We start from the raw sequence: 22,727 nt of genomic DNA, 5'->3' as shown, positions 1-22,727 counted from the left end.
GTGCAATATCGTAACACACACGAAGGCATATTTGATGCGTTTCACTTTAAAACAAAAAATGAGCGTGCAGTTAAGCCATATGGCTTATGTTGAGCGGAACATAAGTGATGTAGGCGGTGTCGTCTCCATATATAATATATATATCTCAATGATTAAAATGTACCTGTTATTTTTATATGTCATACTAAATGTATGGAAGTGTTTAAAGTTACAATTTTAAGATATTTCTCGTTATTTTTTAAAAAAAGTTATTATTGTCATTTTACTCATTATATAAATTACTTTCGATATAAATTAAAAGTTTTTTAATACCTGCGATAGTGACGGAATAATCGCCGCGCACACAACGTTTACACCCTGTATAAATGAAATTTGGAAAAAGTGTAAGTTAGTATACGTCTTTTTTCCTCTCAAGGGCAGAGTTAGTAGGTATTCTTAAAGTTATAAATAAAAACAACCATAATATAATTACTATCATTTAATAAGCATGTAAACTAACAGCTTCTATATAAAATGTCTCATAATCTCTAAACGATTTTCCATCTATCGTTCGATTTGTAGAAACAAATTTCTTCATTTCATTATCAGACCAAAATTGAAGATTTCCTTGTCCTATTTCTAAGTTCTTTTTCGTCCTTTGCAAGACCGCCATGTTTTCTGCTATTTGTTTCTTTATGTTGTCTATGTTTTTCTCTTCAGCCTCTGTCTTGTCTGTGATATCTGAAAATTATTTTTATTTTATAAATGAAATTATTAAATATTATAATATTAGTTCGCAATAATTAAATTATAAAGACAATGCGCAGATAAAGTAACTTGTGTTGACATAATCTTCTTATATATAAAAATGAATCGCAAAATGTGTTGGTAAGCGCATAACTCGAGAACGGCTGAGCCGATTTCGATAATTCTTTTTTTATTATATTCCATGAAGTACGAGGATGGTTTTTATGTAGAGAAAACGTAAATATGTACCATGGGCGAAGCCGGGGCCGACCGCTAGTAATATGATAAATATACCTTTTTAAAAACCTATTTAAAATAGATAGAGAAATATAGCGTATTTAAAATCCAAAAAATAGAGAATAACGAAGAATTAGTTTAGCCGCTTGTTAAAATTAAGATAACAACTAGCTTCCGCCCGCGGCATTGCCCGCATGGTGTTTTGATAAAAGGTAGCCTATGTTCTTTCTCAGTGTCTAATTGTAAATTGTCTGTGCCAAATTTCATCAAAATCGGTCGAGAGGTTTAAGTGGGAAAGACAGACAGACAGAGATACAGAGTTACTTTCGCAATTATTTATAACCATTGACATACTATGTACATATAAACAACTGACCTCATAATGTCTTTTTGAAAGGTAGCAAAAAATCGTTCAAATTAACATCTTATTTCATTGTAATAATGTTCAAATTATCATATGCGCTCATTGTAAACTCTGCCTTATCGACGAGGAAGCAGAGTTTGGCATCTGACAATTTTTAAGGTTGATTGTGAGACTAATTTTTTATTGTACATCAATGTATTTAACTGATATAAAATTTGTCAAGCAACTGAAAGTACTAGATGAGTTTTTTGAAGTGAAACTTCTTTAGACGCGTTGAGAGTAAAATTTCAAGGTTGTTTATAGCAATACCGTCACGTCGTGGAGTAAGCCGACGATTTTGGCATCTTTGAATCTTGCCAAAGAAGTTTCACTTCTATCACGTGCGCTCGGCACACACGCTCTTTTTTATTATATTAAAGTACGGTCTAAATCTATACTATTATAAAGCTGAGGAGTTTGTTTTTTTTGTTTGAACGCCCTAATTTCTAGAACTACTGGTCCGATTTGAAAAATTATTTCGGTGTTAGATAGCCCATTCTTCGAGGAAGGAGCGGAGCCACGCGGGTGAAACCGCGGAGCGCAGCTAGTAAATAATAACATACCTATGTCTATATTCCGCATTTCTCCGCTACTCAACGATTTTAGAACTCCATTCAATTGCTCTTTTTGTTGAACATATGAAATCATCATGAGTACATTATGCTTCAAGTTAGAAGACGGACAAATGGCGGGCGTGAGATCTCTCTCCAACCACGTTTCTTGTAAACGCGATAAACACGATTGTAACATTTCGAAAATCCATATTTTATCACCGCTGTAATAAAAAAAAATACTATAGATTACAAATTTTCAAAGAATAGAAAAAACTTCGATCACGAAGCGGGATTTATAAATTTTATTCATTTATAATTAACTATAGATCCGCCCCGGCTTCGCCCGTGATACATATTTCGCAATAAAAGGTAGCCTATGTCCTTTCTCGGGTATCAAAATATCTCCATACCAAATTTCATGCAAATTGGTTCAGTAGTTTAGGCGTAACAGACAGACAGACAGAGTTACTTTCGCATTTATAATATTAGTATGGATTTGAATGCTATGAAACTAAATATCAAATTCTAGCTTAGTAGATATATCTATTTTTAGTGATGTGTGTCAAATTAATAATTCGAATGAAGTTTTGGGAGATCTTTTGACAATAACCCCATTATGTTATAGATTAATTACTTATTATTATACAACAAAGGAGGCTTATTTATTACTAGCTTTCCGCCTGCGGCTTCGCCCGCGCAGTCAAAGAAAAACCCGCATAGTTCCCGTTCCCGTGGGATTTCCGGGATTGCGTCATTTTTCCGGGATAAAAAGTAGCCTATGTCCTTTCTCGGGTATAAAAATATCTCCATACCAAATTTCATGAAAATTGGTTCAGTAGTTTAGGCGTGATTGAGTAACAGACAGACAGACAGAGTTACTTTCGCATTTATAATATTAGTATGGATTATTTAAATTGATTCCAATCTCATGCAATATTTAAAGTACCATAATGAAGATTTATAAAAAAAAACTACAGTTTTATTAGATTTGTGAGAAACCACTGATTTTTGTTTTTTTTTATAACCGGGCATTTATATATAGTAAGTACATACCTTTCCAAAACGATTTTCCTGTTTTTCTCAAGGTTAAACTTCTTCAAGTATACTCTCAACTCATCCGTGAATTTTGGATTATTTTCTGAAATTATAAAAAGTGTCCTTCACTATCACTACATAGTATAAAACAAAGTCGCTTTCTCTGTCCCTATGTCCCTTTGTATGCTTAAATCTTTAAAACTTCGCAACGGATTTTGATGCGGTTTTTAATAGATAGAGTGATTCAAGAGGAAGGTTTTAGTATATAATTTATTATGTTTTAGACAAAGCGGGCGAAGCCGCGGGCTTAAAGCTAGCTATAAATAACTAGCAAATCTGGCGAACTCCGTTTCGCCACCAGAGACACCTTTTCTTTGCTATAAACCTCACGCAGCCCGAGACCTTTCCAACGAATGCAAAACCGTGGAAGTTGGAACTCGGTTCGTGCGTTCTGGAGTTATAGCGTCAGGAAGGAAAACCCGACTTATTTTTATATATGTAGTAGATAAGAAATATATTAATTAAATACCATGTACGAAAGATGTCTCAGAGACATCAAGAATCATGCTCAAGTTGTTTTTGTTTCTTGCTTTATCACATCTCTCCGTGAAGAATTTGCGTAATGTCGATATCGACTCTTGTGGGAAATCTAATTGTACACCTGCAAATATTATTATAATTTATTTTTACTGTGTTTGTTCGTTTGTCTCTCTTAGAGCGGCTGTACACGGGCAGCTCGAGCAGTTAACGGCTGAGCGACGTGCACGGACTGCTCAAGCCATCCATCCGTCTTACGCTTTTTCGATCAGGTCACGTGTCCTGACGCGAGTTTAAGATTTTATACCCATTACAGAAAAAGTGCTCAACGCCGCGAAAGAAGTTTTCACTTCAAAAAGAATAGAAAAAATTAGATCAGACGTCAGGTATTCTCCTGGAATGGAGGCATTCTCCGTCAGGCATAAGACGCGGGTTCGAATCCCGCCTCGTGTTTGAATTTTTTCTATCCTTAAAAAATATATTCATAAACCATTTTAATGCCATAAAATCTAAATAAAACATTCATTAATTACATTTAAAAACCAAATAAATACCTTTAAACCGATCCTCAATAGCGCCATCACTATGAAACCCGTTGAACACAGCGAGCAAACATTCCTTAATGTTAATTATTTTCCGCTCAGTTATAGATAGAGATTCTTTCATTCTCTTTATTTCGTCCCTTGTGTTCTCCTGTTAAATATATACATATTTTTAAGGACTGATTTTTCAATCCTTGGTTAAAACTTATTCATCAAATAACGTATTAAACTACCATTTCAAAAATGTATTCTTTGTTCGTATTTGACAGTGTACAGGGGACATTTTAAAATGTTCGTGTAATACTTTATTGGACGGATAAATTTTAACCAAGGATTGAAAAATCGGCCCTAAATTAACTCATACTTATTTAGATGAAGCCACGGGCAGAATGCTAGTTTATTATTACAAAATAAATATCATAATTAATAGATTCACGATATCCTTATCAAGGCTCACGACACGTCGCATGGTCATACGACTGTCGTCAGTCGTGTCGTTGTCGTGTGCTCTAAACACGCCCGATCTTGACTTGTAATCTTAATAAATTACATATAATAAAATATATAATATACAGGGTGTAATCGTTAAGTGTGCACAGGCGATATTTCCGTAAGTATTACAGATAACAAAAAACTTTAAACTGATATCGAAAGTACTTAACCTAATGAGTAAAATGGCGGTAATAAATTTTTAAAAATAAATCGAGAAATATCAAAAAAATTATCTTTAAACCCTCCCATACATTAAGTATGAAATATGAATATCCCATATACATTTAATATGAAAGATTTTAGCTTTCTTTTTCTTTTTTTGGTTTTCTGCTTTAATTACTTCGCAAATTTGAAGTTACATTTTCCACGTTTTTCCGGACATTTTCACGCATTTTCCGGATATTTTCCGGGAATTTTCCGGACATTTCCCGGACATTTCCCAGGCATTTTCCGGGGATGATGAATGTCTGGAAAATCCCCGAGAAATGCTCGGAAAATCCCCGGAAAATGCCTGGGAAATTCCCGGAAAATAACCGGAAAATGCCTGGGAAATGTCTGGAAAATATCCGGAAATTGCGTGGAAATTTCCGGAAAAACCGTGGAAAATGCCTGGAAAATCCCTGGAAAATGCGTGAAAATGTCCGGAAAATGCTTGAAAATTTCCGGAAAAACCGTGGAAAATCCCTGGAAAATGCCTGGAAAATATCCGGAAAATGCGTGAAAATGTCCGGGAGAAGCGTGGAAAATGCTCGGAAAATCCCCGGAAATTGCCTGGGAAATTCCCGGAAAATAACCGGAAAATACCTGGAAAATGTCTGGAAAATATCCGGAAAATGCGTGGAAAATTCCGGAAAAACCGTGGAAAATGCCTGGAAAATGCGTGAAAATCCCTGGAAAATGCCTGGAAAATATCCGGAAAATGCGTGGAAAATTCCGGAAAACCGTGGAAAATGCCTGGAAAATCCCTGGAAAATGCGTGGAAAATCCCTGGAAAATGCCTGGAAAATATCCGGAAAATGCCTGGGAAATGCACTGTAATGTCTGGAAAATTTCCGGAAAAACCGTGGAAAATCCCTGCAAAATGCCTGGAAAATATCCGGAAAATGCGTGAAAATGTCCGGAAAATATCCGGCAAATGCGTGAAAATGTCCGGAAAATGCGTGAAAATGTCTGGAAAATATCCGGAATATGCGTGGAAATTTCCGGAAAACCGTTGAAAATCCCTGGAAAATATCCGGAAAATGCGTGAAAATGTCCGGAAAATCCCCGGAAAATGCCTGAGAAATGTCCGGAAAATGTCTGGGAAATGCGTGGAACATCCCCGGAAAATGCCAGGGAAATGCTCAGAAAATCCCCGGAAAATATCCGGAAAATGCGTGAAAATGTCCGGAAAAAGCGTGGAAAATGCCACTTCAAATTTGCGAAGTAATTAAAGCAGAAAACCAAAAAAGAAAAAGAAAGCTAAAATCTTTCTAAATGTATATGGGATATTCATATTTCATACTTAATGTATGGGAGGGTTTAAAGATAATTTTTTTGATATTTCTCGATTTATTTTTAAAAATTTATTACCGCCATTTTACTCATTAGGTTAAGTACTTTCGATATCAGTTTAAAGTTTTTTGTTATCTGTAATACTTACGGAAAAATCGCCTGTGCACACTTAACGATTACACCCTGTATACTCACGATATCTTTATCAATACTGACGATACGTCGGATAGTCGTACGATTGTCATCTGTCGTGTCGTCGTGTGCTCTAAACACGCTTGATCTAGACTTGATATCTTTATAAACTATAATAAAATATATTATATACTCACGATATCCTTATCAATACTGACGATACGTCGGATAGTCGTACGACTGTCGTCGGTCGTGTCGTCGCCGTGTGCTCTAAACACGCCCGATCTAGATATTAGTTCATCTCGTAGTAGTCTAAGTGTATTAACTCTTGCTTCTGAACGAGCTCTTTCACAACGCAGTACTAATAGTTCACATGCCTCGCCTGCTAGGCAATTCTGTAAAAAAAAAATTGTGTATATTAATATTATGTAGTGTTGTAAATTATAAGTACATATGCATATTTAATAAATAATATACATGTAAAAAGTGCAAATATACGAATAAACATATGAAATGAGGTAATTACTTTCAGATTTAAATACAGAATATTATGTTTTACAGATACTGGTAAATTCATACTGAATAATATCATAACTGAGAGATTAAATTGTTTAAATGGTGTAATTTGACTCAAAAAATACTCATCTATTAAGGGCTTGGTCTAGTAGTGCAAACAAATGCATCCTGTCATCCTATATGTAAATAATACAAATGTACTAAGGGAAAGTTGCTCCACTTAATTTTTAAAAATTAAATCATTCGTATAATTTAATATTCGTAATAAGTACCAAAAATGACAATTTGAAACAATTTTCGTGAAAATTACACCGGGTGATTTTTTTATCAGTACACAAAATTTGCGAAGACTTTCTATTGATATCTTTTACAAAGAAATTTGGACGAAATATAAAAAAAATAAGCTTTCCATACAAAATGCATAACTCTATACATTTTTTTCGCATTAAAGTTACATTTTCCACGTTTTTCCGGACATTTTCACGCATTTTCCGGATATTTTCCGGGAATTTTCCGGACATTTCCCGGACATTTCCCAGGCATTTTCCGGGGATGATGAATGTCTGGAAAATCCCCGAGAAATGCTCGGAAAATCCCCGGAAAATGCCTGGGAAATTCCCGGAAAATAACCGGAAAATGCCTGGGAAATGTCTGGAAAATATCCGGAAATTGCGTGGAAATTTCCGGAAAAACCGTGGAAAATGCCTGGAAAATCCCTGGAAAATGCGTGAAAATGTCCGGAAAATGCTTGAAAATTTCCGGAAAAACCGTGGAAAATCCCTGGAAAATGCCTGGAAAATATCCGGAAAATGCGTGAAAATGTCCGGGAGAAGCGTGGAAAATGCTCGGAAAATCCCCGGAAATTGCCTGGGAAATTCCCGGAAAATAACCGGAAAATACCTGGAAAATGTCTGGAAAATATCCGGAAAATGCGTGGAAAATTCCGGAAAAACCGTGGAAAATGCCTGGAAAATGCGTGAAAATCCCTGGAAAATGCCTGGAAAATATCCGGAAAATGCGTGGAAAATTCCGGAAAACCGTGGAAAATGCCTGGAAAATCCCTGGAAAATGCGTGGAAAATCCCTGGAAAATGCCTGGAAAATATCCGGAAAATGCCTGGGAAATGCACTGTAATGTCTGGAAAATTTCCGGAAAAACCGTGGAAAATCCCTGCAAAATGCCTGGAAAATATCCGGAAAATGCGTGAAAATGTCCGGAAAATATCCGGCAAATGCGTGAAAATGTCCGGAAAATGCGTGAAAATGTCTGGAAAATATCCGGAATATGCGTGGAAATTTCCGGAAAACCGTTGAAAATCCCTGGAAAATATCCGGAAAATGCGTGAAAATGTCCGGAAAATCCCCGGAAAATGCCTGAGAAATGTCCGGAAAATGTCTGGGAAATGCGTGGAACATCCCCGGAAAATGCCAGGGAAATGCTCAGAAAATCCCCGGAAAATATCCGGAAAATGCGTGAAAATGTCCGGAAAAAGCGTGGAAAATGCCACTTCAAATTTGCGAAGTAATTAAAGCAGAAAACCAAAAAAGAAAAAGAAAGCTAAAATCTTTCTAAATGTATATGGGATATTCATATTTCATACTTAATGTATGGGAGGGTTTAAAGATAATTTTTTTGATATTTCTCGATTTATTTTTAAAAATTTATTACCGCCATTTTACTCATTAGGTTAAGTACTTTCGATATCAGTTTAAAGTTTTTTGTTATCTGTAATACTTACGGAAAAATCGCCTGTGCACACTTAACGATTACACCCTGTATACTCACGATATCTTTATCAATACTGACGATACGTCGGATAGTCGTACGATTGTCATCTGTCGTGTCGTCGTGTGCTCTAAACACGCTTGATCTAGACTTGATATCTTTATAAACTATAATAAAATATATTATATACTCACGATATCCTTATCAATACTGACGATACGTCGGATAGTCGTACGACTGTCGTCGGTCGTGTCGTCGCCGTGTGCTCTAAACACGCCCGATCTAGATATTAGTTCATCTCGTAGTAGTCTAAGTGTATTAACTCTTGCTTCTGAACGAGCTCTTTCACAACGCAGTACTAATAGTTCACATGCCTCGCCTGCTAGGCAATTCTGTAAAAAAAAAATTGTGTATATTAATATTATGTAGTGTTGTAAATTATAAGTACATATGCATATTTAATAAATAATATACATGTAAAAAGTGCAAATATACGAATAAACATATGAAATGAGGTAATTACTTTCAGATTTAAATACAGAATATTATGTTTTACAGATACTGGTAAATTCATACTGAATAATATCATAACTGAGAGATTAAATTGTTTAAATGGTGTAATTTGACTCAAAAAATACTCATCTATTAAGGGCTTGGTCTAGTAGTGCAAACAAATGCATCCTGTCATCCTATATGTAAATAATACAAATGTACTAAGGGAAAGTTGCTCCACTTAATTTTTAAAAATTAAATCATTCGTATAATTTAATATTCGTAATAAGTACCAAAAATGACAATTTGAAACAATTTTCGTGAAAATTACACCGGGTGATTTTTTTATCAGTACACAAAATTTGCGAAGACTTTCTATTGATATCTTTTACAAAGAAATTTGGACGAAATATAAAAAAAATAAGCTTTCCATACAAAATGCATAACTCTATACATTTTTTTCGCATTAAAGTTACATTTTCCACGTTTTTCCGGACATTTTCACGCATTTTCCGGATATTTTCCGGGAATTTTCCGGACATTTCCCGGACATTTCCCAGGCATTTTCCGGGGATGATGAATGTCTGGAAAATCCCCGAGAAATGCTCGGAAAATCCCCGGAAAATGCCTGGGAAATTCCCGGAAAATAACCGGAAAATGCCTGGGAAATGTCTGGAAAATATCCGGAAATTGCGTGGAAATTTCCGGAAAAACCGTGGAAAATGCCTGGAAAATCCCTGGAAAATGCGTGAAAATGTCCGGAAAATGCTTGAAAATTTCCGGAAAAACCGTGGAAAATCCCTGGAAAATGCCTGGAAAATATCCGGAAAATGCGTGAAAATGTCCGGGAGAAGCGTGGAAAATGCTCGGAAAATCCCCGGAAATTGCCTGGGAAATTCCCGGAAAATAACCGGAAAATACCTGGAAAATGTCTGGAAAATATCCGGAAAATGCGTGGAAAATTCCGGAAAAACCGTGGAAAATGCCTGGAAAATGCGTGAAAATCCCTGGAAAATGCCTGGAAAATATCCGGAAAATGCGTGGAAAATTCCGGAAAACCGTGGAAAATGCCTGGAAAATCCCTGGAAAATGCGTGGAAAATCCCTGGAAAATGCCTGGAAAATATCCGGAAAATGCCTGGGAAATGCACTGTAATGTCTGGAAAATTTCCGGAAAAACCGTGGAAAATCCCTGCAAAATGCCTGGAAAATATCCGGAAAATGCGTGAAAATGTCCGGAAAATATCCGGCAAATGCGTGAAAATGTCCGGAAAATGCGTGAAAATGTCTGGAAAATATCCGGAATATGCGTGGAAATTTCCGGAAAACCGTTGAAAATCCCTGGAAAATATCCGGAAAATGCGTGAAAATGTCCGGAAAATCCCCGGAAAATGCCTGAGAAATGTCCGGAAAATGTCTGGGAAATGCGTGGAACATCCCCGGAAAATGCCAGGGAAATGCTCAGAAAATCCCCGGAAAATATCCGGAAAATGCGTGAAAATGTCCGGAAAAAGCGTGGAAAATGCCACTTCAAATTTGCGAAGTAATTAAAGCAGAAAACCAAAAAAGAAAAAGAAAGCTAAAATCTTTCTAAATGTATATGGGATATTCATATTTCATACTTAATGTATGGGAGGGTTTAAAGATAATTTTTTTGATATTTCTCGATTTATTTTTAAAAATTTATTACCGCCATTTTACTCATTAGGTTAAGTACTTTCGATATCAGTTTAAAGTTTTTTGTTATCTGTAATACTTACGGAAAAATCGCCTGTGCACACTTAACGATTACACCCTGTATACTCACGATATCTTTATCAATACTGACGATACGTCGGATAGTCGTACGATTGTCATCTGTCGTGTCGTCGTGTGCTCTAAACACGCTTGATCTAGACTTGATATCTTTATAAACTATAATAAAATATATTATATACTCACGATATCCTTATCAATACTGACGATACGTCGGATAGTCGTACGACTGTCGTCGGTCGTGTCGTCGCCGTGTGCTCTAAACACGCCCGATCTAGATATTAGTTCATCTCGTAGTAGTCTAAGTGTATTAACTCTTGCTTCTGAACGAGCTCTTTCACAACGCAGTACTAATAGTTCACATGCCTCGCCTGCTAGGCAATTCTGTAAAAAAAAAATTGTGTATATTAATATTATGTAGTGTTGTAAATTATAAGTACATATGCATATTTAATAAATAATATACATGTAAAAAGTGCAAATATACGAATAAACATATGAAATGAGGTAATTACTTTCAGATTTAAATACAGAATATTATGTTTTACAGATACTGGTAAATTCATACTGAATAATATCATAACTGAGAGATTAAATTGTTTAAATGGTGTAATTTGACTCAAAAAATACTCATCTATTAAGGGCTTGGTCTAGTAGTGCAAACAAATGCATCCTGTCATCCTATATGTAAATAATACAAATGTACTAAGGGAAAGTTGCTCCACTTAATTTTTAAAAATTAAATCATTCGTATAATTTAATATTCGTAATAAGTACCAAAAATGACAATTTGAAACAATTTTCGTGAAAATTACACCGGGTGATTTTTTTATCAGTACACAAAATTTGCGAAGACTTTCTATTGATATCTTCAACTTCATGTTTATATAACTGATCAACTTTTACAAAGAAATTTGGACGAAATATAAAAAAAATAAGCTTTCCATACAAAATGCATAACTCTATACATTTTTTTCGACCTAAGTTTCTTAGTGAAAGTTGTTCAGTTTAACTAATAAAACGGATAAACAAATTTTGTATATAATAAAAAAAATGTAATGTTTATGTTAAAAAATTATAAAATAGAAAAATACGCAAATGAAAACAAAAGATATTTATTTCTGACTAGCTTCCGCCCGCGACTCCGTCCGCGTGGATGTCAGTCTTCGCGTCTTCTACAGATTTATTATATTATGTATAATATATAGATTTATATTTATAAACCTAATAAATCTTTTGCTAGCATTCTGATGCTTTATCGGTTGCACTGGATTTATCTCTTTTTTTTCAATCGCTTGAATGATATAGGATGGGTCCTTGATGGGCATCGAATGCTGAAGTCTCGAATCAATCAATTCTGACAGTAGGCAATTTATATAAAATCTTGATAATGGTCCATCATTTTATTTTGCCTAAACGTTACATACTTTTTTATATATTCTATTTTTAACGAATGATTCACTCCAGTCCAAACAGCAAATAAGCAGACTTCTGCTTCTGCAACGTTTAGTTGTCCCTGAATTTGGAAAAAATAGTCATGATTCTTATCTATGACAAAAGTGTTATTTTTTGCATTGTATTTCAAATATTAATTAATTTTTTTTAACCGCATCTTCCGCATTCATGTCTTTTGCCGGAATTAGACATTTAACTTCTACTAGTCCCATTTTCCCTTTTTGATATGGGAGTGTATAAAGTAAATTTTTTAGATATTTCTCGTTATACTTTTAAAAAGTTATTATTGTCATTTTGCTCATTAGGTAAAGTAATTTCGATATCAGTTTTAAGTTTTTTGATACCTGCAATAATAACGTCATAATCGCCTGCACATACTTATCGATTACACCCTGTATACAATCCACCAACCACATTCATAATGTTTTCCTGTCCTCCTCTCCTTTACGCTGTTCACCGATACATTTTAAATGAGTAAATCTGCTACCACTGAAGGATGTTTCATTGTGATCAGCATATTTTCACCACTGTTGTTGATTATTTGTTTTTCATTTTTAATCAGCAATTGGGAATCATCAGTTTTGTTTTTTGCAGATTGGTGATGTACCCTAACAATACGTCGAAAAGGGAAAGCATCAACGAATTATCGTTTTCGTCCTCTTTTTTTATTCTTCGCGTCTCTGTTACTTCTGTTTGTTTAGTTCTCAACACCCACTGAATTTTCTATGTTATTGTGATCTTCCATTACATCTGAGTTTTGATGATGTGATGATAATCCATTCGTTTTAATATTGGTACTTAGAGTTGGTAGACTAAACTAGAAATGGCGGACTAAATTTGTCAGCGCGTCTGTAAGATCAGAATATAAAACCAACATCCTGTATTTAAGTTACAAAATTAATAATCAAACAACATGCCGCTACGTTGAAAATGACTAGAAGAAAAAATTAAAACACCTCGGATCAATTTTGGAGTAAACAAATCATTTTCCCCGTATGGGGATTTCCCCGGATGAACTTGGGAAGTTCAAGTTCTCAATACAAGTTTATATTATATTTCGTATTACTCAAACGAAAAATAAACATTTTTGGAACTTCAAAAAAATTATATTATAAGAAAATTTATGAGCTTACTTTAGTTTTAAAGAAATATACACCCCTTTACTGACACCCCGTAAAATAAAGAAATTATTGCCAATCACCTTTGCAATCTATTTGGTTTCATTAACTTTATGTTCGAAGATAATTTTTTTTCTAGTAGTTACACGCGTATTTTTTTCGTTTATTTTCCATATCGAAATCAAATGTTTAAAAATACGAATATTTGCACAAAACTAAGATAAAAATAATCAATTAACAAAAATATTAAATTTAATGAAGTAGAGCAACTTTCACTTCGGTATGAAGGAAAATCGAGCGTAGAGCACACGTCAGAACGCTCCGGCCCAAGGAGCGCGACTAAAGAAATTCGCTAGGATTTTTCCTAATTATTTTAAATATTTTTTTAATATTTAAAGAATTATCAAAATTCAAAAAAAAAAATTTTTAAAGGATTAATACTCATTGGTCTTCAACCAACTCGAATAAATTAATGGAAAAAATAACTTTTAGCAGTATTTATCAATAGATTTTGTAAGGCAAAAAATGGGAAATTTAATGAATTTATAACGTTCTAATTAAGAAAATCATAAGTTTTTCGCAAATTGTATTCAGCAGTTTTTAATAACGACTATATAAGGATAATAATGCGCTGATCAGATTGTGTAAATTGTAATCGGTTGCAACGTAGTGAGTGCACAAACTTAGCTCGAAATGTCTTTGGGGGAAAGAGACTTATCTTGAAGGCCTGATTAAGGTAACATAAAGTAACTTTACAAATGTGAAAAAATTCACGCGCATTGCGTATATAACACTAATTGATAAACAAGAAAAAAAAATTCAGTTTATCATTTCATTAGCCGGGAAAAAATTGTCAAATAACTTGTTGAAAACGCAATTTTGCTAGACTGCAGCCTTAAGCTATTGCATAGCTTTTATCTGAGACTCTGAGCGCGGCGACCGAATGTAAAATTCCGTAACGAAAAAACCTAACACCCCCCACTCCGACCGGCACAGTGATGCGATGCTATGCAATAGCTTTACCGCGGCAGTAATCGAGTGCCACACATATATTTTTTTTAATCTACATGATACATATATATCTAATTTTTTCGGTCTGGCTCAACCCATTTGAAGTCGGTAATCGGCTTTCCTCACGAATATGTTAAAAAATGTACATATTTTTATTCAAATTTTTTTTTTAAATAAGTAAATAGCTGCACTCACATCAAGCATTTCAATACTCGCTGTTAGCTTGGACCTCGCCTGTTTAATAAGCAGTTGGTTCTTCACACTCTCAAGCGCTAAGCTGCTGTGTAGCGCTGCAGTGTGAGTTAGTACTGATTGCGGTGTGTTCCTGAAAAATTTTATATTATAATTAACTTTATTTTCCTTTAAATCTATACTAATATTATAAAGCTGAAGAGTTTGTTTGAATGCGCTAATCTCAGGAACTGCTGGTCCACTGTGATGGTCCAGTAGATGGTGGTAGTAGATGGTCTGAATTTAAAAATTCTTTCGTTGTTAGATAGCCCATTTATCCAGGAAAACTATAAAGCTATATATCATCACGCTAAAGCCAACAGGAGCGGAGCACTACGGGTAAAACCGCGGAGCACAGCTAGTAGGATATATGTATATTTACTTTTGATGTGATCAAACATTTAAAAAAAGAGCACATGTGTCAGAAGTGAAACTTCTTTGGCAACATTTAAAGATAAATCATCGCTTTACTCCATGACATGACGGTATTGCCATGAAGTGACCTTGAAATTTTACCCTCAATGCGCCCAATGAAAAATCACTTCAAAAATTGCAAATATTTTTTGTTATTTATTTATTTATAAAAATAGTTAACTTACTTATGTTTAACCGAATTCTCCTCATGTTTAGTATTAACGCTCGTCAACTGTGAATCAAGCGCCACCCGCTTTTCGTACAGTTGCGTCCAGAGAGCATCGCCGCGGCATTTCACTAGCGACGCTATTGTTTCCTCTGAAATTATAGAAATATCATATAATACCTATAGCACAGAATACATAATAGTAGCTAAACGCTACAGAACGGACACTCTCCACCTCCCGCCAAAATTAAACACTTACCTCACCCCGCACGATCAGGCTAAAAATGGTCCATTTTTTTCTACAGGGACGATACGCAACGAAGATTGACAACATTAATCAAATTGACTTTATACTCCAGTCAGTCTAGACATTCAATTCACAATAATTCCAAAAGTTATCAAACTTCGGTCAAGTGAATGGTACATTGGGACGACAATAAATCCCATTTTGCAACCTTGTCCGCAGTCCGGAACTGCAATTAAATTATTTTTTGCTGTATGGTCCTGAAAAAAATTCCAAAAGTTCTGCAAACTTGGGGAAGTTTTCGATATAATATTTCATATCACGTATTAAATTTGCAACCAATCTCAGTGTACGGAACATCTTTTAATATTGAATATTAATGTTTTTTTTTTTATTAAACTGAATGAGGTTGCAAATTTGTAAATGCACCAGAATAGATGTTTTCGTAGTTTGCAACCAAGTTCCAAAACTTTTGTAATTATTCCGAGACCACCTTACTCGAAAAAATGACCACGAATTAAAAATAATTATAAATAAACATGTTCCGGTCAACGAAAAAGGTTGCAAATTTATACAACCGTTCGGTATATATTTCCGATATCTGTGTTAAGTTTGCAGAACTTTTGGAATTTTTTTCACGACCATACAGCAAAAAATAATTTAATTGCAATTTTAACAATGTTCCGTACACTTAGATTGATTTCAAATTTAATACGTGATATGAAATATTATATCGAAAACTTCCCCAAGTTTGCAGAACTTTTGGAATTTTTTTCACGACCATACAGCAAAAAAATAATTTAATTGCAATTTTAATAATGTTCCGGACTGCGGACAAGGTTGCAAAATGAGATTTATTGTCGTCCCAATGTACCATTTACTTGACCGAAGTTTGAAAACTTTTGGAATTATTGTTAAATTCTCGATTTTCAATGTCGATTCTGACTGATCTATTAAGTAATTTTATTCTTTTGGATTTGTGATTTTTTTTTTTTTATTTTTTTTTTATTTGCAACACAAACACATATAACAATAATATAGGTACAATACTTATTTCACTTTAAGCCTTAATGACTAATTGTTATTGCAATAACATGTGTTGACTACTAGACTATAAAATATTACAATCGCTTACACATAAATATAAAGAGTTATCAATATACTAACTTATAGATAACAGATAATTTAAAAAAGGGAAATGGTATAAAAACTACAAGAGACAAATTTCTAATCTATTGAAGGACTTGCGACAGCAAAGTAAGGTTTTCAAATAGGCATTTCCGAAATCTAATAGGTTTACTCCCGATAATGTCAAGATCTGGTATTATCTCACACAACTTATTGTAATTTGTGCAGATTCTGTTTAGAGTGCTATAATATGCTCTTTGGGTGCGGTGGACTGGTAATGTGAAAGTTCGATTATTTCGATTACTTCTAAGTGGTATATGAAAAGAAATTTGGGACAGAGCTGCAGTGGACAGTTGGCCACATATAATTTTATTTAGAAATATTAATTCCAATATTTTTCGGCGATCTGACAGTTTTACTTGTTTAAAATAAGATCATAAGTATGAAGCGTTTTGTTTAGATGAAACCGATATGAAAGTATTCTCATAAATTTGATTTGAATTTTTTCTATATTTTTTATATGAATCAAATAAAAGGGGGACCAAATCATACTTGCATATTCTAATTTGCTACGAATGAGAGAGTTAAAAAGACAAATATAAGATTTAGGATTCCGGAAACCCTTACATGAACGTAAAATAAACCCTAGTAATCTGTTACATGATTTATAAATATGTGTATAATGGTCCAAAAATGAGAGTTTGCTATCAAGGATAATTCCTAAATCACGTACGTTTGACTTCCATATCAGATTTTTAGCATTTATAGAGTAATTATATTTTATTTTTACCGTCGTACTACCAAATTCCATAACATAGCATTTATCTACATTAAGAAACATAGCATTTGTATCACACCAATCTTTTAATTTATTCAAATCATTTTGCAGTTCAATGCAGTCATTTATAGTGAAAATTTTTCTAAATATTTTTAAATCATCAGCATAAAGTAAACAATTTGATGATAAATTATTGCACAAATCATTTATAAAAATCACAAATAATAAAGGGCCCAGATTTGAGCCCTGAGGAACACCCGATAGTACAGATATAGGACGAGAATAACTTCCAAGTATTCTTACTATCTGAGATCTATTTAATATATATGAAGAGAGCCAGCGCAGCAAATTACCGCGGATTCCCTCACAGAATAGTTTACCAAGTAGTCGCCTATGATTAACCTTATCGAAGGCTTTCCTGAAGTCTGTATATATAGAATGGACTTGTACTTGACTATTTAACGCCCCATGAATAAAATTTGTATATTCTAAAAGATTCGTCGTTGTAGATTTTTGTTTCACAAAGCCGTGTTGTTTCGTGCTAATAGCCGGTTTAATAAAAAAGAATAAATGATCATACACTAAAGCCTCTAATATTTTTGAAAAACATGAAAGAATGCTAATTGGTCTATAATTTTCACAGCTAGTTATATCACCATCCTTATGCACAGGTACTACGTGAGCAGTTTTCCAGATAGTCGGAAATTTACCTTGATTTATTGAGAGGTTATAAATAATGTAAAGTGGTTCAACAAGACCTTGCATGCACTCCTTTATAAATAAAGGGGATATGCGGTCAGGACCTGGACCCTTATTAATATCAACATTTTTAAGATGTTGTTTTATGCTTAGTTTATCTATTTGAATATCGTGCAATGTAAAATTAGACCTATCGACACTATCAACTTCTAATATGTGGTTATCTGATGAGTCTTTTTCCCAGACAGATAAAAAGAACTCTGCGAACATATTACTTATTTCAATATCTGTATGTGCTGAAAGATTACCCAGAGTAAGCGTGGGAGGAACGGACGAAGCACGTTTTTTGTTTTTAATGTAAGACCAAAAAAGTTTTGTAGATTGGGGTAAAGATTCTTCTATTGATTTCTTATAGTTACGTTCACACGTTCTGATAAGGCGTTTTGCTCGCTTGCGTAAAAGAGAAAAAGTATCATAGTCCCGTGGATTACCGAATATTCTAAATTTTGTGTGATATTTTTCTTTTTCTCTCAGACATTTCTTAAGGGCGTTACTGAACCAAACAGGAGTTTGTGCGTTTCCATGAGCATTGCATCTTTTATAAGGTGTATTATTTTTAATTACAATATAAAGTAGCTCATAAAATTTATTTACATATTCGTCCACATCGATAAAGCCTTTAAATTCATTATTCCAATTTATATTATTCAAAAATTTCTTGCATTCTGTAAAATTACACTTTCTAAAATTAAAAGAATCAGATATCTTGTAATTAGACTTACGTTTTTTAGGTGTAGATTATCGTTTTTCGTAGAATATTGTGCTGTTTACGGATGTATTTCATCAGAAAAACGCGATTTTCTTTTAGGCTAGTCACAAATGTGCCAACCATAAAGCGTTAACACACACATTTGCAGTCTCTACAGTGTGACTGTCAAAACGATAATTTTGTATGGAGTGTCCGGGGTGTGCCTATAGCCTTCGGTTTCGCCTGTGTTTACGTTTTCTCTCTATAAGAACAACCCTCATACTTCAAGGAAAATTACAAAAAAATAATTAACGAAATCGGTTCAGCTGTTCTCGAGTTTTTTGCTTACCAACACATTTTATGATTCATTTTTATATTATATGTAATATTAGGCAGATGTCTTATTGTAAACTGAAAATATGTTGGATATTCACTCACATTGTTTGTACATTTTAAATGATTTTCAATATTATTGACTTCTGGTTACAAAAGTGAGACATTATTTAAAAATTATTAATGGCTTACCTGATTCCGATTCATTGGTTGACATCACAGATGTATTGGAGTTTCCTTTCGTTGGACTGTTCCTTTTCAATAAGGACATGCATTTTTCCAATTTATTCTGAAAACAGAGTATTCACCTACTTCACAATATTTTTATTATTTGTGCTATTTCTACCTATAAATTCAAATGTCTTGTTTCTACACTAACTAAATCTAATAAAAAAAATGAACAACAAATACATTAAACAATATTATTTATACTATGACAAAATAACAAATAATTTGGAAAATCCAAAAGTGCACGCCTCATTTTTTTTTTTAATAAATATTTATTAATTATTATTTTTGTTTATTTAATAACAATTAAACCACATCGAATCAGACCCTGAAAAATGAAAGGGTTCTATTCCTGAGCATACTCAAGCGTAAGAGAAAAAAAAGACTCGATTAGTAAAGTATTTCGGTCGCTATCGTGTTAACAAGAAAAAGGATCCGCACATACAGACACACGGACGTCCAAGACAGAACTTTTTTAAACTGTTTTTTAACTAGTTTAAATAACAAAAATGACATCAAAAATATCATGAACGTTAAAAATAGTGTTTTTTCTTAATATGTGTGTGTATGTATTATCTTACAAGTGCAATGTATGATACATAAAGACATTTTAAGTTTGAAAAATCAGATGTTTTGCGCGAAGTGACAGTAGTACCCACCTCAACGCTTCGCTTATGAGGTGTGCAATAGCTTACAGACACTTTCAAGTGTTATTTAAATTTAAAACAATATGGTTAGCACAGAAAATATATTCTTAGTGATTTACTTATACACTTAAAAACTTTTAATCACATTTATTACACACACACACACACACATTTAGTAATAAAAAGATTATTTATAACATTACCTGAACTTCATCTTCACCGCCTATAAAACAAATAGAATCAGCTATATGTTTTGTTTCATTCAAGTTTTTCTTTTTACATTCCAAATCTTCATATATCTGCTGTAACAGCCAAGCCCGTCTCTGCAAGTCCTTCACTCTTTGCTGTGATAGATTCCTTTTGGCCACTGTAATATACAATAATTCAAATATTTAACAACTAGCTTACCGCCCGCGGCTTCGCCTGCTTTGAATTAAACCTAATAAATTATATACTAAAACCTTCCTCTTGAATCACTCTATCTAAATTTTTATGACTTTACTAAAACCACTCTATTAAAATTTTTTTCGAATTTATAAATTTATATTCACTCTATCTATTTAAAGAACCGCATCAAAATCCGTTGCGTAGTTTGAAAGATTTAAGCATACAAAGGGACATAGGGACAGAGAAAGTGACTTTGTTTTATACTATGTAGTGATTATTCACTCATATCATTCTTGTATTATGTCTCTAACATCAGAAAAGCTCATGGGTCTATCGGAATAGATTAGAATATGTAATTTGCTTCCATGTCAGTAAGCTATAGTAGACGTTTTGTGGTATTTTTTAAAGCGATGAGTGAGAGAGAAGGTTAATGCAAATAATTTGTTAAGTTTTCTACAAACCAGGAAAAGCAGCAGAATATATACATAAGAAAACTTTTTTTTTGTAAGTTGTAAGTTAAAGAGTTAAGTATTGCTAAATTTAAATCTTATGTAAAAAATGTATTCATTCAGTAAGCTTAATACAGCGTTAAGGAAAATATGAAAGATGAAAATCCATGGAGGGTTGTCGCATACTAACCACAGGACAGTTCTTTGGCATATTATGTAGTTAGATATAAGTTACATATTATGTAAAATTAAATTGTAATATTGACAATTTTAAAAGAGGAACTATGGAGTTTCTTGCCGGTTCTTCTGGATAGATACTGCTTTCCGAATCGGTGGTAAATGTTAAAAATATGTATTGACAATTCTTAAGTACTTCTAAAAGAAGTCTAATTGAATAAATATATGTTTGAGTTTGAGTTTGTAGGAATGATCATTTTTCTCATAAAATAATTTCATTTGTTTGAGAATTATCAAAATAATTTATCAGTAGCTTCACTGCAATTAATCTAAATAATGTTAATTGCCATTACTGAATATTAAGTTATTTCTTTTTCAATTTTATAAATACTTAAAGACATATAACTATTTAGAAAAACTCACATTCACTAGATATCCTATCCATCAGATAGTTCAAATCATTATGTGCTTGTTTCACTCTTGCCTCCGCCTCATTTGCCTTCTTCCTGACTTCCACTTGTTGGTTCCATAGAGTCAGTTCAAGAGGTTCTATCACACTTTGATTCCTCTGTAAAAACAATTATTGATTATGGTTTAATGTTTACAGTGGTATAATAGATTTTACATAACAATAACTATAGGTATTTATTTATTTATTTATTTATAAATACTTTATTGCACTTAAAGATAACAAAACAAGAAATACAAACACTTAAATATAACTTACACTAAGTACAATTGGCGGTCTTATCGCTTTCTTCCAGACAACGTTTGGTACAATAGAGGAATAAATACCAAAATACATAAATGGGTAGTGCAATAATAACTATGATAAAGGATACACATACATATTATATATATTGTGATATAAACTAAATAAGTAAAAGGGAATAGAGATTCGAAGAAAAATACCATACTAAAATAATACATAGTAATTAATAGTACGTATATAATATAAATAAATTTTATGTACGGCTAACACTGAGAAAGTGACATTTAAAACTATGAATATGTATGTATTTGAATGTTTCTAAAGTACATAACATGTTATTGGTGTACATTTCTACAAATGTGTTAGACCCAGCTCAAGATTATGCTTTTAACTTCATACCTCATTGAATGGGCTCCGCTTTTTACACTTAGTAATGTCGTCCATGAAGACTTGCAATCTTCTCTGACGAATTATTTGTTTGGATTGCACATGTTCTATTAAACTTCGCCATACCATGTAATACTGGCCTCGGCACATCCTAAAATGATGGGAAATTATTGATATAAATTTTACCGATAAACAAAAGTTTAAATAGATATTTACAACACTGAACACATGAAAAAGGCAATGCTAGTACTTACTGAGATATCTTTTCGACAGATGGTACTTTTTCAGCAGGACATCCCATTGCCAGCAACCATTCTGAAAACTTATACGGCACTTCATCGCCACTTAACTTTTCTGTATTCATTTTGAATAACACTGTGCTCGCTCTGTGTGTGCTCTGTGTTACCTATTAGTTATAGCAATAATATTCTACTTGTATGTTTAAACAATTCTTTGTATTATACCCTCATTTACATTTACTTATAATCGCCTGACTCGTATCTCTTAAAAAATCACTGATCACAACAAAATAAAGGAAATTGTTTATTTTGAAGTTCGTACCTATAATGGTAAATCAAACACAAAATCAAAGCTTCAACTTTTAAAATTTTAACCGCTACCTCGACCGCTACCGTTTACGTTCGGAATTAGGATTGACAACTCATATTTTATATAAAATATTTTCAATAATTATTTACTTAATTTATTATAATATTAAAGGTTACGTTTAGGACATTGATTATTTATTATAACATAATTTTTGAAAATAGAGGGAA

The 22,727-nt window shown here is 33.3% G+C and overlaps 1 protein-coding gene across 1 annotated transcript; it reads right to left on the bottom strand.

The window, feature by feature from the left end:
* Nucleotides 1–463: 463 nt before the first annotated feature.
* On the bottom strand, nt 464–22,534 carry LOC149477437 (uncharacterized). The gene is made up of 13 exons (XM_089710752.1): nt 22,206–22,534; nt 21,964–22,102; nt 21,276–21,420; nt 20,043–20,206; nt 19,157–19,253; nt 15,054–15,186; nt 14,419–14,548; nt 10,826–11,023; nt 4,047–4,185; nt 3,485–3,616; nt 2,974–3,058; nt 1,930–2,141; nt 464–720 (listed from the first exon to the last, which is right to left on the bottom strand). The coding sequence occupies exons 1-13, from the start codon at nt 22,313–22,315 to the stop codon at nt 479–481; spliced, it is 1,926 nt and encodes a 641-aa protein (XP_089566878.1). The 5' UTR covers nt 22,316–22,534; the 3' UTR covers nt 464–478.
* Between the last annotated feature and the right edge of the window lie 193 nt (nt 22,535–22,727).

This window comes from Colias philodice, chromosome 25 (assembly GCF_061535455.1).
Source record: "Colias philodice isolate Cphi_HAF_F1 chromosome 25, ilColPhil1 Martin Lab GWU primary, whole genome shotgun sequence".
Taxonomy (NCBI): domain Eukaryota; kingdom Metazoa; phylum Arthropoda; class Insecta; order Lepidoptera; family Pieridae; genus Colias; species Colias philodice.
The sequence above is the reverse complement of the archived record's forward strand: the minus strand, read 5'-3'. Positions and strand labels throughout refer to the sequence as shown.